The following is a 16,302-nucleotide window of genomic DNA, read 5'->3' as shown; positions in this document are numbered from 1 at the left end:
CAGAATGTATGTGGTCTGTTTTCTTATAATCAACTTGTTAATTTTTTAACAAATCATTAAATAAGCCATAAAACGACTAAAGTTAAGGCAGAAGACTTTGATAAACCTTGAAATTATTATAATCAAATTGTTTAGGTCGTCTTTACAGTGTCAGCCTTTGGGGGTATCCCTGTACCTTTTAAAAATTAACAAAGGAAGAAATAACATTTTAGCAGAAAATTTTTTAATCAGAATAAAAGAAAATGGCTTTTGAGGCTCTTTTAAATGAATTGGATAGGGTAGGGGAGGAGGAAGGACAAGGACCTGGAATATACAGGTTAAACAAACTTTAAAAACCAAGAAGAAAGGAATTGAGTTTTTGCCACAACATCAAATTTTCTAATCCCTATATCTATGGAACCTGATGTTGTAGACTTTTGATATTTCAAACTAAGATAATTTGATGCAACAGAATTCATAGTTTAAAATATCTAAGGTCTACGACATTGGATTGCAGATATATAGGACATAGATAATTAGAGTTTGTGACAAAGACTCAAATCCTTTATCCCAAAACTCTGGAGGGTTATATCAATAAGATTGCTAAAGGGACTGTCGTTTTTTAGGAGACCTTTCAGTTGTAGGGTTCATATCCATAGTCGCACTGTATTCGGCACCCATTAAACCTTTGTCTGAGGAACCATGAAGAAGATATTGTCCTTTTTATATCTTCTAAAGATATTTAAATTCCGTTCATCCTTGTCTATGCTGCATACATCTGCAAGTATTTTCATAGAGAAACTCCATTAAAAATTATAAGCTTTCAAATAGGAAAACCAGGACAATTAATAACTCCGCTATGGAAAAGGTTTAAAGCAAACCATCATTATGCATTTAGTCACTCGCAGTTTCATCGTTAATTCCTTTAGAATTTAAACCATTGTAAACTAGACAGAGCGACACTGTTACGACTTTATGACCTCGTAACAACACTTTAGTTTTGATTTTATGCCCATGTATGAGAAAAGCAAATTATTTGGTTACAAAAACCTTTTTGTCCTTTTAAATAGCCCTTCAATACGTAGTAGTTAAGATTAAAAACATAATTTATCAATTCTGGTGGGATAATAACCAAAACAGTGTAAGCTACTCTCCACAGCTATTTGCTATGGTTTATATCAAGGGGGCTGATTCTTAGCTACCTCTCCGTGTGTATTAGTCTGAGCCTACACTTGGGATAGTTTACTGATAAAGGATTTTAAGGGATTATGGCCTATTCATACAGTACAAACATCAAATGTGCAGTAGGCTCTTGGAGTGTAAGTGTATGGGGAGGTTTTGTATCTTGAATTTTACCCAGTTTTATCAGAACAGTTTATTAACGATGAAATATTGCTCTGTAAAAGACCGTAAATGTACGTCTTCCTGTGAAAATGGAATCCTGCACACAATAAAGGAGTAGTGGATTTTAATAGTTACATAGGAAAACAAATTCTCCATTTAAATATTTTCAGAAATCACCCCCGAGTACTGTAATATACAGATTGACCTTTGGAAGTGAAGTACATGGCCTGTACAATTAGTAAAGGATTAGCGTATACATCATTACTCTATATACTATAACCTCGTTGGTTTATATGTAAACAATATAAAGGTGCACATTTTTTGCCTGTAACATAATAATTGTTATATGTATTGTTAGCAATAAATTTATCTTATCTTATCTTATCTTATCTTATCTTATCTTATCTTATCTTATCTTATCTTATCTTATCTTATCTTATCTTATCTTATCTTATCTTATCTTATCTTATCTTATCTTATCTTATCTTATCTTATCTTATCTTATCTCATCTTATCTTATCTTATCTTATCTTATCTTATCTTATCTTATCTTATCTTATCTTATCTTATCTTATCTTATCTCAGGTTCAATTTATCATAGTTTGACGTGATGCTATTCTTATTTTAGATGCCGGGACAATATTGGCAACTTTAAAATCAGAGTTAAAGTGAAAAAACTTCGTCAAGGTTCGGAGAGGGATGAATCTATTCGGAGTAAAGAATCCTCCGCTGTCGGAGAACCTCCGCAGGAGGAGGAGGAGGAAGAGGAAGAGATAGAACTAAATTGGCAGCAGAAGGTAATCTCACTACCATAGTATAGATAGATCAAAAAGCTCTCCTGCAAAAACCTCCAAGTAGTTTTCCAATTCATTCTTAAAAACTATAGCTAAAAAACAATGCTCTATAGTTCTAAAATGTACATATCCAAGGCTACAAACAAAATATTTAGTTAGTCAGGTAAAACTAATGGCCAAGGCGGTGCGACGCTTCAAAGACGATCTAGTATATTAGTATATATAATATATTGATGCAACTTTGTATAATATTGAATCTATGTGGTAAGACATATGTTTGTACTATTGCCATTGGTACAGCACTATATAAAATGTCCTTAAATGTACTGTAGATAGAATTTCAAGTAGCTCTAAATTTATTTACCATATCCGATTGACAAAACCATGCCTGGAACAGATCTGATCAAGATTGCACGAGATATTCATATTTTGTTCACTAAAAATTGATTATTCTCAATTGTAGGTTTACAAAATAGACTTCCTTCAGAACCTGCAATAGAGTAAATTTTTAAACTAAAAAATCAAAAAACTAAATTAATCAAATAAAGATTTAGCGTACACAATGTGCTATCAATGAGAACTCTGATATATTGTTAGTGTTCAGTAGATCAGAGTTCAGACAATTCGCTAACAATGAGAACTCTAATATATTATAGGTATTCAGTAGATCAGAGTTCAGACAGTACGCTAACACTGAGAATCCTGATGTAGAGATTTCTACCCCTGTTCAGAGGAAATTAATCTGCCAGGCCAAAATAATGTTCAGTGACGGATATATTCCAAAAAACAGGTTGGCTGTAAAATATTTCAGTTTTTCTGTTCTAATGCAGTTAAATTCTACAAAATGAATTAAAAAAGACGAAATAAATTTTGAAAAGATCATTTTACAAAAATTTTAAAGCCTTTTAAGTATATGGAGCAAGTACAGTGAATCCATAGCAAGAGTTTTACTAATGTCGTATTACATATTTAAGATCAAATGCCGAGGAAAAATGAGTTTAATATTAATATATCAATTGCATTTATATTTCAGGGCTGTTAATTTACCTTGAATTAAAAATTAAAAGAAGTTTTTTTAGAATTATCAAAAAACTTATGCCCGTCTATGTATTCATATATCTGGGATGTACTGTAGTCCAATAAACTTACAGATTATATACGGTAAATCGAGAGGGAGGAATATTTGATTGATTGATTGTTGTTTAGAATATATACAGAGGTGGAGGGGGAGAAAAATAGGGAGGAAGATTTTACTCCTTGTACCACCGATACCAGGGAGGAACCTAGCTCACTTCTACTCCTGGTACAGGACGGAGTCAGGTAAACACATTATTATTATCAAATAAACATTGTAACCAATTTAGACCATGATTTACGATTACTTTAAATAAAAAAATTGCATAATTATTAATATTATTATTGTTGTTATTATCAGACGGCGGGTTGGGTTTAGTGGATCCTCAGCTCCCCCAACTAGGAATATTGTAGTGGAGGAGCCAACTATAGAATCTCAACTACGGAATCATATTGTAGTCAGACAAACACAAACAATGGTAAAAATACGATTAACAGAGTTCTTCAACATGCAGTGAGACCCAATAAATTGTAGAGAAGGAAGACTAAAGTTATAATTTTAAATAGTCCAGAGCTGAAAACTTTAAAATGGTGGATATCGAGATTAATGCTTGATCCTCTCTTTTTCTTAATATCGAGACTAAACTAATCTTGTACTTGTATCCTGAAAAGTGTATAAAATTCAACCAATCAAAGTAGCATTATGAAGCCGATAAATCAAAATTTTGTGCGCCATTTAATATTAATAAACAGAAATCGGTTTTTTATTTTTCTCTACTATATCCAAGAAAGAACGGTTTTAAAAGAAAATTAAAAGTGTGTCCATTGGTCAATCAGATTAAATAATCGGGATTAAGGATATTTCAATCTAAAGTTTTAAGCTCTGTGACCATGAAACACAGAAAGTGTGCATTGATCTCCCACCCATTTCACTTTTCATGTTTATTTTCAAGATACTGGTAAACCTATTTGCCTTTATAACATCATTATATACAGAGTGTCCTACGAAACATGACAGTAGCAAGACGACTTGAAAGTCGTCTTTGATCTTGGAATTTATTTGTGACATTCAGTCTTGAAACAATAACCGCTAAATTCTCACAGTCCTGGCATTTCCAAAATGTGGTCTGCCTTTTTTGTGCTGTCAATATTTCCGGAGATATTAAGAATTGTGTTCTGATTTTAATTTTGTTAAATAAAACCAGAATTGTCGAAATCTCAACAAAATTCTTCATATTTTGGTTAATATTAAAAGCAGAAAAAAAGCTTACCACATTTTGTAAATTCCAGGACGAGGAGTATTTTGTAATTATTAACTCTAAAATTTTACTTTAAATGATAGGGTGACACAGAAATGCAGAGAATTTTATCAAAAACAAAGACGACGTTCAATTCGTCTTGCTACTGTCATGTTTCGTGGGACACCCTGTGCATACAAGATTGTATAGATGTCGTCTTATTACTCCACAGTTTTATGGGTCCCACTGAATCAAACATGACCCGAAGACAGTTCAACCTATCAAACGGTCAAAGTGCATCAGCATTAAGCTGATATGAATAGTTTTACGAGGACGCATAAAATTTGTCTGATTTGAGATTTATCTTTTATTCTCATATTCTTGGAGAAGTATATTGTCCGCAATGAAACAAATTAAGACTTTACACAAACAATTTAAATTAATGTTTTGTATATTTAACTATCTATAAAGTTTGATATTTTCGAAACATAAAGTTGGACATTTTCTGTATGTAAAGCTGGTTATTTTTAGTACATAAATTTGGATATTTTCAGTACATAAAGTTGAATATTTTCAGTTTCTGTACATAAAATTGGATATATTCAGTATATAAAACTAGATATTTTTAGTTTACAAAGCTGGATATTTTCAGTACATAAAGTTGGATATTTTCTGTATATAAAACTGAATATTTTCTGTATATAAATGTATATAAAACTGAATATTTTCTGTATATAAATTTGAATATTTTCAGTACATAAAGCTGGATATTTTTAGTAAATAAATTTGGATATTTTCAGGTTATAAAACTGGATATTTTCAGTATATAAAACTGGATATTTTCTGTACATAAAGCTGGATATTTTTAGTACATAAAGCTGGATATTTTCAGTACATAAAGCTGGATATTTTCAGTACCTAAATTTTGATATTTTCTGTACATAAAACTGGACATTTTCAGTACACAAAGCTGGATATTTTCAGTACATAAGGCTGGATATTTTCAGTGCATAAAGCTGGATATTTTCAGTACATAAAGCTGGATATAGGAACGCCGGAGGAGATTATAATTTGTACAGTTTTATACTCTTCCCAAGGTACTAATTAATTTCATCGTTCTTTTTGATTTACTTTTAAAACTTGTTAATTTTTGAATTTGAAACATTTCTACTATTTTTACCTGTGTGGTTTATTTTTAGAACAAAAATTTATAGATCAAGCTCGAGTTTGAATTCTTATATTTAAACTTGAATCCAGAAATTAAGAAAACAAAATTTGTTATTATTGGAACGTTCATTTCACTTGGTACGTTTATGTTCTCCAGGAGAGCTGACCGTATCCCCAGATTTCACCTGGAACAGTCGACCCTACTCACTAGAGCTGGAGGGGTCAACTTGGCAACTATGGATCCAACATGCATCAAAGGTCAGCAAAAGATAGATAGATAGATAGATAGATAGATAGATAGATAGATAGATAGATATATATAGATAGATAGATAGATAGAGATAGATAGATAGATAGATATATAGATTTATAGATAGATAGATAGATAGATAGATAGATACAACACGAAATAATATTTTTATACAGGTTTATAGATTTATTTTTCTGTCTCTAATATGAAATGCTAAACCAGGGGTATTGGTTATTAAGTTAGTGAAACGTAGAGATTCTTTATATTACCTATTTTTTACGATTTTGACATTTTCTAGAGATCAAAATATGACTGAACTTGGGTCCTATAAAGAGCTTTATTTGCTCCAGCTTAGCACTAAAAAACACTCTGTTCAGACAATGAGCTATGAGGAAAGCCTAAAGGAAAAAATGATGCTGAATGAAGTTTACGCCAGACAAGCTCAGATACAACAAGCTCAGGTCAGATACAAGAGGGAGGAATGGCTGCTCTCAGGGTTTTGGAATTACTCCCAGGGTTTTGGAGTAAAATGTGAAAATGTATCCAACCTTTTATGGAAAGTCCTTTAAAATGGGTAATTTAAAACGGAAAAATACCCCATTTTTACTGTATTTGTTCAGATATTGGCAGTACAAATATCGCAAATTTTAGTCCAAGTAGCCTGTGGCGATCATATAGTTTTGATTAGCCAAAATGAAGACATTATACATTAAAAAATATTGGTAAATGTAAAAAAAAAAAAATTTCAGCTAGATACAAACAGGATTCATTTGAGCTGGTATAATACACCTCAAGATCTTTATAAGTTATCGTATTTTTTAGAAAAATCCAATTTTTCCCCTAAGAAAATCTTTAATTGATTGGTGCCATTAAAAAATGCATTTTCCCTCAGATATCTCAATTATTTTATAATTTTTGACACAGATGCGCGCCATCTAGAAGGCTCTAAATTTATCATAGAACAATTTTTATTTTGTGAGTGTCGTATAAAAACGCATTTTTTAAAGACACCAATCAATTAAAGATTTGATGTTGATATAGTAAAGATGTATTTAGTCGATTATTTATAATTCAGAATGAAATACTAAAGATTTATGTATTTAATTAACGTTCCTTTTAGCTCGATGAAAATAATTAGATATCTCAGGTTGGAGATGATTTTGAGATGCCCCCTGCTGGAGTGCTTCGTCTCCATCTTGCAGCAGAGATCTCAACGGCAGAGTACTTTGAGTACAACAACCTCAGAATTAATTATATAATCACACTACCCCCAGGTACATGAGTACTTTATGTACAACAACCTCAAAATTAATTATATATTCACACTACCCCCAGGTACATGAGTACTTTGAGTACAACAACTTCAGGATTAATTATTTAATTACACTACCTCCAGGTATATGAGTATTTTGAGTACAACAACCTCAGGATTAATTATATATTCACACTACCCCCAGGTACATGAGTACTTTGAGTACAACAACCTTTTGTTAGGAAGTATAGTACAGCTGAGGAGAATGATCTGTACGGTGTATTGTTAGGAAGTATAGTACAGCTGAGGAGAATGATCTGTACGGTGTATTGTTAGGTAGTATAGTACAGCTGAGGAGAATGATCTGTACGGTGTATTGTTAGGTAGTATAGTACAGCTGAGGAGAATGATCTGTACGGTGTATTGTTAGGTAGTATAGTACAGCTGAGGAGAATGATCTGTACGGTGTATTGTTAGGTAGTATAGTACAGCTGAGGAGAATGATCTGTACGGTGTATTGTTAGGTAGTATAGTACAGCTGAGGAGAATGATCTGTACGGTGTATTGTTAGGTAGTATAGTACAGCTGAGGAGAATGATCTGTACGGTGTATTGTTAGGTAGTATAGTACAGCTGAGGAGAATGATCTGTACGGTGTATTGTTAGGTAGTATAGTACAGCTGAGGAGAATGATCTGTACGGTGTATTGTTAGGTAGTATAGTACAGCTGAGGAGAATGATCTGTACGGTGTATTGTTAGGTAGTATAGTACAGCTGAGGAGAATGATCTGTACGGTGTATTGTTAGGTTGGAGTACAGCTGAGGAGAATGATCTGTACGGTGTGACCCAACTGTGCCGAACAACTTGTGGTGACCAGGGGCAGGATATAGCATACTTCTCCTTTCCTATTCAGGTGAAATAACTTTTATTTTCAATGTCATCTCCTTGAAATTTTTTTTACAATTATTGTCAAAATAGTTCATTTAAATTTTAAATTATTACTTATTTATCATCTGTTTTGGAAAAGGTTATCTATTCAAAACAAAACAAGATTCGAAACATTACAAAAAAAATGGTATAATAGGCTATTATTAATCATTTAAAGATTAAAGAAAAATCTGCAAAGTTTTATATTGGAGTAGTTTTCCAATATAGATAGATCAGCAACAAACAGTTGAGATAAGCGTCATAAAGCTCCCTGTAATTGCTAATGGTTATATTTATACTAACAGTACAATATTCATCACCCTAGTCGAGTTTTAGTTCTTTATTTTCACGGAATTGATTTATATTCGTGGCTGATTATACGTTAGGCTCATTTGTTCTTTATATTCACGGAATTGATTTTATATTCGTGGCTGATTATACTTTAGGCTGATTTGTAATTTATTTTCATGGAATTGGTTTTGTATTCGTGGCTGATTATACTTTAGGCTGATTTGTTCTTTAACCTGAATCAGCTTGAATTGATCGGAGCTGATATACCTAGCTGGCCCCAACTCCTGATAGAGGTAGGAATAAAGGAAATTTTTACTTAGTTCAAAGATTAAACATTAAACACAAGTTTGGGAATTATGAACACAAAATTGTCGCTTCTTTAGTAAATAATCACTATTTCTTGGTAACCAGATGTCATTGATCTTTGATATTTCAAAAACTATCAATTCTGTTAGGTTGGAAAAATCTAGTTGTGGCAAAAACTCAGTTCCCTTCCCTTTATTTAAGTAGGATGACGAAAAAAATACTCCTTTTCCATTAATTTGTGTAAAAGCTTGTTTAATGACTTAAAAGTAATGTCATAAAATTGACAGTAAATCAATTAATCAATCTTGGATATCATTCTAAAAATCTAGTCATTGATAACTTATAATTCAGTCTCTCCAACTTCTTTTCCATTTACTTACACATTGCTAATGTAACCTTGTTACAGGTAGTTTCAGAAGACTACTGGGAGAGAAGTAGGATAGAAGGATACGGTCATCTTGGTTTTCCCATGCTACCTGGATATCATGCTAGGTCTATACAGACCTGGATACCAATATCAGGTATTCCCACCTTATACCAGGTTATCGTGCTAGGTCTATACAGACCTGGATACCAATATCAGGTATTTCAGCCCTATACCTGGATATCATGCTAGGTCTATGTATACCTGGAATGGATACCAATATCAGGTATTCCAACCCTTTACCTGGATATCATGCTAGGTCTATACAGACCTGGATACCAATATCAGGTATTTTAGCCCTATACCTGGATATCAGGCTAGGTCTATATACAGACCAGGATACCAATATCAGGTATTCTAACCGCGTGTACCTGGATACCAATATTAGTAATTCTAAGCCTATACCCTATACATACCTGGATACCAATATCAACCTATACTTATACCTGAAAATCAGGCTATTATACAGACCTTACAACCCTATTCCTGGATATCAGGATATGACCTGCAGATACCAATATCAAGTATTCTACAGGGTGTTTTTTTAAGTGACAATTTTCAAACGCTAATAACTCCAACAATTTTAAAGATATTTCAGTTCGCTAAAAAGCTGATAGATGATATTGGCACTTTTCATAATCTAATAGAAAATCTGCAAATGTAAAAAGAGAAATCTGTAATTCATTAAAAGCGTAACATACATTGCTTCATGTAATCCCTTGGACTTTTACTTCTTGGTGGCTGAAGAGGCTGAAGTCAACCAGAGGAAACCTAAACAATCCCTGAGTTGATGTTGATTGCTGAACAATATTCATCTCAGATTTCAATAGATATCCTGCCTCAGGGGCGGATACAGGGGGGTGGCGGGGGGACATTCGCCACCCCCTCCCTGAGATTTNGTATATTGTATATATATTGTTCAGAAGACCATGTATATTGTATATATATTGTTCAGAAGACCATGTATATTGTATATATATTGTTCAGAAGACCATGTATATTGTATATATATTGTTCAGAAGACCATGTATATTGTATATATATTGTTCAGAAGACCATGTATATTGTATATATATTGTTCAGAAGACCATGTATATTGTATATATATTGTTCAGAAGACCATGTATATTGTATATATATTGTTCAGAAGACCATGTATATTGTATATATATTGTTCAGAAGACCATGTATATTGTATATATATTGTTCAGAAGACCATGTATATTGTATATATATTGTTCAGAAGACCATGTATATTGTATATATATTGTTCAGAAGACCATGTATATTGTATATATATTGTTCAGAAGACCATGTATATTGTATATATATTGTTCAGAAGACCATGTATATTGTATATATATTGTTCAGAAGACCATGTATATTGTATATATATTGTTCAGAAGACCATGTATATTGTATATATATTGTTCAATCGACTCTATTTGGTGCATGAGAAAATACTTTATATACTTGTCAAGAGCCTGCCTAGGACATGTTTTTTTTATCTATTTTTCAGGGGACCCTGCCTGGGACATGCGTAGATATTTTATCGGTGGGACACAGGAGCTTATGGACATTCAAGAATGCGGGAATCCTACCTCAGGTTAGTATAATAGACGCTTAATTAAATAATCATTTTCTGATAAAATTAATCTTACTGAGCTGGAAACTATTGTATTTTTATTAAGATCGAGATCAATGCTTGATATTGACCCTTTGACAATCTCAGATCAGTTAAATCTTTATTCGATATCCGCAGTGTAATTGTATCCTGAAAACATACATGAAATGAAAAGATTAGTCATTAGACCAGGAACCGCCATATCTCATGCGTCAAATCTGTGTACTGCAGTGGGAGGAGATCTAAACAAAGAATTCAGGGGCAACGCATCTTTTTTGATAGAAAAGGGCACAAAGGGTGGAATAAAAATATATTGCTATAGTATTTTCCATATTGACCAGAAAGCCATAAATCATATTCACTCTAACTTGATATATTAATCCGTTTTTTTGTTGTTGGACTGTAATATCACATCAAAGCTATAGTCCTTTCCCTTCAACTTCTGTGGGGGCACTGGGTTTGTTCCTCCCACAGTGTACAGTACATAATATTAGGTTCTGTAAAGAGTAGGCAAGATCTAGGTATTAGATCAGCTGATTGATTGATTATTTAGGTTCTGTAAAGAGTAGACTAGGTCTCGGAACTAGATCAAGTGGAACTGTGACGGTCAACTTCAACATTATTCATCAAGCAAAAGCTTTCATGCTCAGGAACCATGGGGTCAGCTCTTTTCTAACATTTCACCACTTTTATGCGTTTTTTTATCAGATTTTGATATCCCCCCCCCTTTTACATGATATACAGCTAGAACAAGAAAAATGTGGAATCAATGTTGTCTTTTTTTACTTTAAAGAATGTCGCTATGAAGATCAATTGAAAATTTTAAATTCCAAAATAAAGCCAATAAAATACGACGAGAATTTCACTATTTTGTGGTTCTTACTGTATATCTTTATTGTTTTAAACATGGTTACCCACAAAACACGAGACTTTTAAAGTCTTGCTTCTCTTTCAACATATATGTATTTTTTCCTTAAAACATTTATATTTTTTGATTCCTTTAAAGACAGGGTTTCCCACGAAAAATTCGACAGTTGGTGAATAGTTTTGAATGTCTTCTTCCATGAATAGTTTTGAATGTCTTCTTCCATGTATTGTATTAGATATTAAAGACTATTTGTAGTTTATTCTGTAAAAAAAATCTTTTACTTAAATATGTTCTGCTTTGAAATCAATTTTACTAATATATAACTGCCTAATAATAATATTTAATTATTCTGTTTGGTATCAAACAACTTAACAAATTATGTAAGCAGACATTTTAAATTATTTCCCAAATGTCATGTTTCGTGGGACACCCTGTACTATATATTGGATCTTGAAGTATATCAGCTGTAAACTAGATTTTTGAGAAATAAGAGAAAACTTAAAAAGTTTAATCCTTTAAAATAATGCAGATTAAATGCCAGATTAAAGATTAGCGTAAAAACGCAAGATTTATTGAGTATTTTATGATGCGTATTTTGGCGTAAAGCCTGGAGATAATCCAAAATGACTATGGGAAAGCCCTGAAAGCAAAAAAGAATACATTCGATAAAATGTATTTCAACTTTTATACAGGGTGTCCCAAAAAATAGGACAGTAGCAAGAAGTCTTGAAGGTCGTCTTTGATCTTTGAAATAGTTCCATAATTCTATATGTGGTCTGCCTTTTTTGCGCTTTCAATATTACCAGAGATTAAGAATTTCCTTACGACAACACAAAAAAAGCAGGCCACATTTTTGAAATGTCAGGACTAGAAGAAGTTTTTTGTTATTGTTTTAAGAATCATACATGTTAAAGTAGGTTGACGACTGAATGTCACAAATATATCCAAAGATCTAAGACGACTTTTGAGTCGTCTTGCTACTGTCATGTTTCACGGTACACCCTGTATCATCTATCTACAAATATAATAAAGTTGTAATCTCTGTTTGTTTGTCTGATCATAACTTAGCACCCCTGCACCGATTTACCTCAAATTTGTATTGGGGAACTCGGGAATGTTCTTATTTTGTTTTTGAGATTTTTAGTTGAGTGAATCGACTTTTAAACAGGTGTCCATATAATTCCCAAAATAGCTGATTTTCTCGATCCAAAAATAATTTTTTGCCCCCAATTATAAAAAAAATGCCCCAAATTAAAAAATTTTCAAATTCCACTAACACATTTGCCCCCATTGCCCCCAATTTGAAAAAAATGCCCCCAATTAAGTAAAAATGCCCCCAATTTTTTTTAAATTAGCATTTAAAAAAAATTGCCCCCATTTCTTTCAAATTTGTCAATCCCAAATGGGATTGAAAAAGGAATTATGTGGACCCCTGCTTTTAAAGCGAAAATTTAGTTTCCCTGTAAAAATCGTCAAAGTTCGGGTAATCGGCGGGATTAACTATGACCCTGTGTAAAGCTGGGTTCCCAAAGCGCTAGTATACATGAAAAGTTGTAATCTCTGTTTGTCTCAAAAACCTCTGGCCCGATTTGCCTCAAATTTTGATTGGGGGAACTCGGAAGACCCACGGGAATGTTCTTAGTTTGGTCTTGAGATCTAAGTTGAGTAGGTCGACTTTAATAGCGAAAATTTAGTTTCCCGGTAAAATCGACCAAGTGCGGGTAAAGGGCGGGATCAAGATTATGAGTAACCTGGGCAACGCTGGGTTCCCAAGCTAGTAAATCATAATTTCTTTAATATCTCTAGAAGGGATTCATTTCGCGAACTGTCCCTTTTGCCGTTTAAAGCCTGATATAGACAGTAAAACTTGCTCTAGTTGTCTTAAAGTGGGTCCGGTACTTCAATGAACCACGGTTTTCAGTGATACAAGTCTGATTTGTTGCGATTAATCCTATTCTAAACCCATACTATGTAGTTTTTTTATTTCCTGTTAGTAATTTTGAAAATGTTTCAGGATTTGAGAAAATCTACGAAAACATTGATGCTGGACAGGTAAAACTTTGAGTGAGAAAAAAATCTTTACCCATTATAATTCTTAGTAATGTGCAGTAAGCTCAGGGGCGGCTTATGATATTTTCCATTTGATTTTTTTGAAGGGGTTTTGTTGTTTGAAAGATTCCACAAAAATCTGGGAAATTTTACAAATTTCAAAATTGTTTTTTTCTCTAAACACATTTGCTTTTTTTGCACTTTACACAATGTTGAGCCTGAAAGAAAATGGATGTGAAAGCGAGTATTTTAATTTTTAATTTGTTTTCTCTTCGGACAAAATATTCCCAAGTTTAATACAAGCAAACTTTAATAGAATATAGTTTTTTTAGTTTTTAAAAAACGACTCAAAACGATTAACAACCCTAAATTCAGAGTGAGCAATTGAGTATCATATTTGATCTCAATTATATTCAAACATAAGTTTTTTTGGTACTCTCATATTGGTAGCTCCTTATAAATCTTAGTCAACGATTTTATAATGTAATAAAGCAAACTTGTTGAGAAGAAAATTTTAGAATATGTTGAACTTTATATAGATTTTTGTTGAGCCACATAAATGCCAAAAAATAACGAGAGTCAAAATTTTCATAATACAAAGATTTTTATAATGTAATAAAGCAAACTTGTAATTAAGAAAATCTTAAAATTTGTTTGACTATAAGGATGTTTAATGCCCAACGCATATATTTTCCTAATATTGTGTGGAACAATATTTGAAGAATAAAATAGTTTTCTATATCCGTCGCTTTTTTAAAAATCCGGGAGAATAAAATGAAACTTTATTTAAATTTCTAATATTTAGATTAAGCTCTGCCACCCTGTTCTCCAGAGTTAACACTGTTCTAGAAGCTTTCCGTAGAGCCAGAGATAAACTTGGTAAATAAAATATATTCTATTTACTATGAATTTCAAGCTTAAGGGATTGGTGACGCAATTTCAAGTTTCTCTCCATATTAAAAGTGGCATGCGCGATTGCAAACAACACGCATATAAGGTTTTTCTGATCAATTGGACAAATGAGAAATCAATGTTTTTCTTGATTTCTTTCAATTGTGGTTTCTCATAACAAATTACTTTATAGAGACAATTATTAGAATAAAAAAGACGATGTATTCCACATTATTGATCAGCTAAAGCTTTATTGAGCATAGTTATGTTTTAAAAGTTTTGTTAAATTTGAATTTAAAATCAGTGACATCTTACTATAGTGACATGACCGATCATGTCCTTTTATGATAAAGCCAAATGTTTTTATTGCTATTTTTTATTAGAAAAAGCAACAGAACAGCTGGAGTGATCTGAAGTAGAAGATTATTTGAAACTTTATATATTTAAAAAGAATAAAAAAGAAAAGATTGTTTTTAGAATAAATCATGGAGTTATTAGATTTTTTAGTTATCTGTTATAAAATAAACGAAAAATATCTAAATTTCTTGTGCAATGTACCGTGGGGACTCCTGAAACTGTGAAATAGGAAGATTTTATTTGACAACCTTAATTGTATTTGATGTTGTGTAATTTAGAAAATAGTTTTCCAGTGTAACCTTTAAGATTATCTATATGTACACTTCACAATTGCTGTGTCTCATGTTCACTGGACTATTTAGAATCATAACTTAAGTCTAACTGTCGTCTTCCTATGCCACAGTTCTTTTGTATGTTTATTTGTCCACTAGAGATTAAAAGTTACAATCCAATCTACAAAGAAATCAATTATATATAGCCTCCCCCCATTCCCAGGGTTTTTAAGTAGTAATTTAAGTAGATGGGAGAAAAATAATTTTCTCATGTAAAAATCCTGTTTTCATCTCGTGTAAAAACTTGGTCCTAGACCCGTGATCAAATCGTTGACATTCACCTCGGCAACACCGTGTGAAATACACCAAATAATCTTGTGTTCTTCACGGGTTTTTGTTGGGTCAGGAACCTTAAGACTGATTTGACTCAAGATTTGTTGGGGAGCTTGTTGGGTTTAAAAATTCTAAATTGTGTATGTTGACTTTGAAAGAGAAATTTCCATTTCCAGTCAATGCTGGGTTCCCCATGTATACATGGGAACATAGATTTAATTAGGAGTTTTTTTTTAAAAAAGTCACCTTACTAAACTTAGAATTTTTAGCCATATATAGTGCTCAGCCCAAAAATTATCTTAATCTAACCTAACCCAACATATTACTCATATTGTATAAGTTAAAAAAATATGGAAACAGGGCTCATTCCCCTAGCCTTTCCTAGCCACAGCATTCCTCCCGTAGCCTGTCTTAGAAGCAGCACTCAGCCCAGAAATTGTCTTAACCTAACCTAACCCCACATAGTGGTTATTAGTGTATTAGTTTAATAAATATGACCGCAGCACTTGGCCCCCTTGCCTGTCCTAGACACAGAACTTGGCCCAGAAGTTATCTTAACCTAACCTAACCCCAAATATAAGTAATTAATGTATTAGTTTAATATATAAACTATTTTGTGATTGTTTGACTGTATATATTGATAAGTTCAAATGAGTAAATAATCATGTATTGTTTGAAATACAGGAAATGACGTCATTATCAGTAGTTAGAACGAACAATAGTTCAAACGATCAATAGTTCAAACGATCAATAGTTCAAATGATACATAGTCTAACGGCAGTAGTTTAAATACGGATCCACCAAAAACTCTAAAAATNTACTGCAGATCGGATTCGGCCCCTCACGTCACACCCCACTAGCA

The 16,302-nt window shown here is 32.5% G+C and overlaps 1 protein-coding gene across 1 annotated transcript; it reads left to right on the top strand.

The window, feature by feature from the left end:
- The first annotated feature begins 229 nt into the window (after window positions 1-229).
- Window positions 230-14,977, top strand: LOC111704326 (Meckel syndrome type 1 protein). Its single transcript, XM_023476548.1, has 17 exons — window positions 230-316; window positions 1,952-2,120; window positions 2,774-2,907; window positions 3,324-3,437; window positions 3,553-3,670; window positions 5,460-5,526; window positions 5,754-5,854; window positions 6,224-6,307; window positions 6,994-7,120; window positions 7,905-8,011; window positions 8,532-8,609; window positions 9,029-9,143; window positions 10,566-10,652; window positions 11,224-11,330; window positions 13,553-13,590; window positions 14,393-14,466; window positions 14,862-14,977. The coding sequence occupies exons 1-17, from the start codon at window positions 243-245 to the stop codon at window positions 14,885-14,887; spliced, it is 1,620 nt and encodes a 539-aa protein (XP_023332316.1). The 5' UTR covers window positions 230-242; the 3' UTR covers window positions 14,888-14,977.
- Window positions 14,978-16,302: the final 1,325 nt, after the last annotated feature.

Source organism: Eurytemora carolleeae, unplaced genomic scaffold (genome assembly GCF_000591075.1).
Source record: "Eurytemora carolleeae unplaced genomic scaffold, Eaff_2.0 scaffold558, whole genome shotgun sequence".
NCBI classification, from domain to species: domain Eukaryota; kingdom Metazoa; phylum Arthropoda; class Copepoda; order Calanoida; family Temoridae; genus Eurytemora; species Eurytemora carolleeae.
Note: the sequence above shows the minus strand (reverse complement) of the source record. Positions and strands in the feature narration are given on the sequence as shown.

Coding starts and splice junctions, on each gene's coding strand:
- LOC111704326 (XM_023476548.1), top strand. CDS start 243: ATGGCTTTTGAGGCTCTTTTAAATGAATTGGATAGGGTAGGGGAGGAG. Junction 8,012..8,531: donor ACTTCTCCTTTCCTATTCAG/GTGAAATAACTT, acceptor ATTATACTTTAG/GCTGATTTGTTCTTTAACCT. Junction 10,653..11,223: donor ATGCGGGAATCCTACCTCAG/GTTAGTATAATA, acceptor TTGATTATTTAG/GTTCTGTAAAGAGTAGACTA.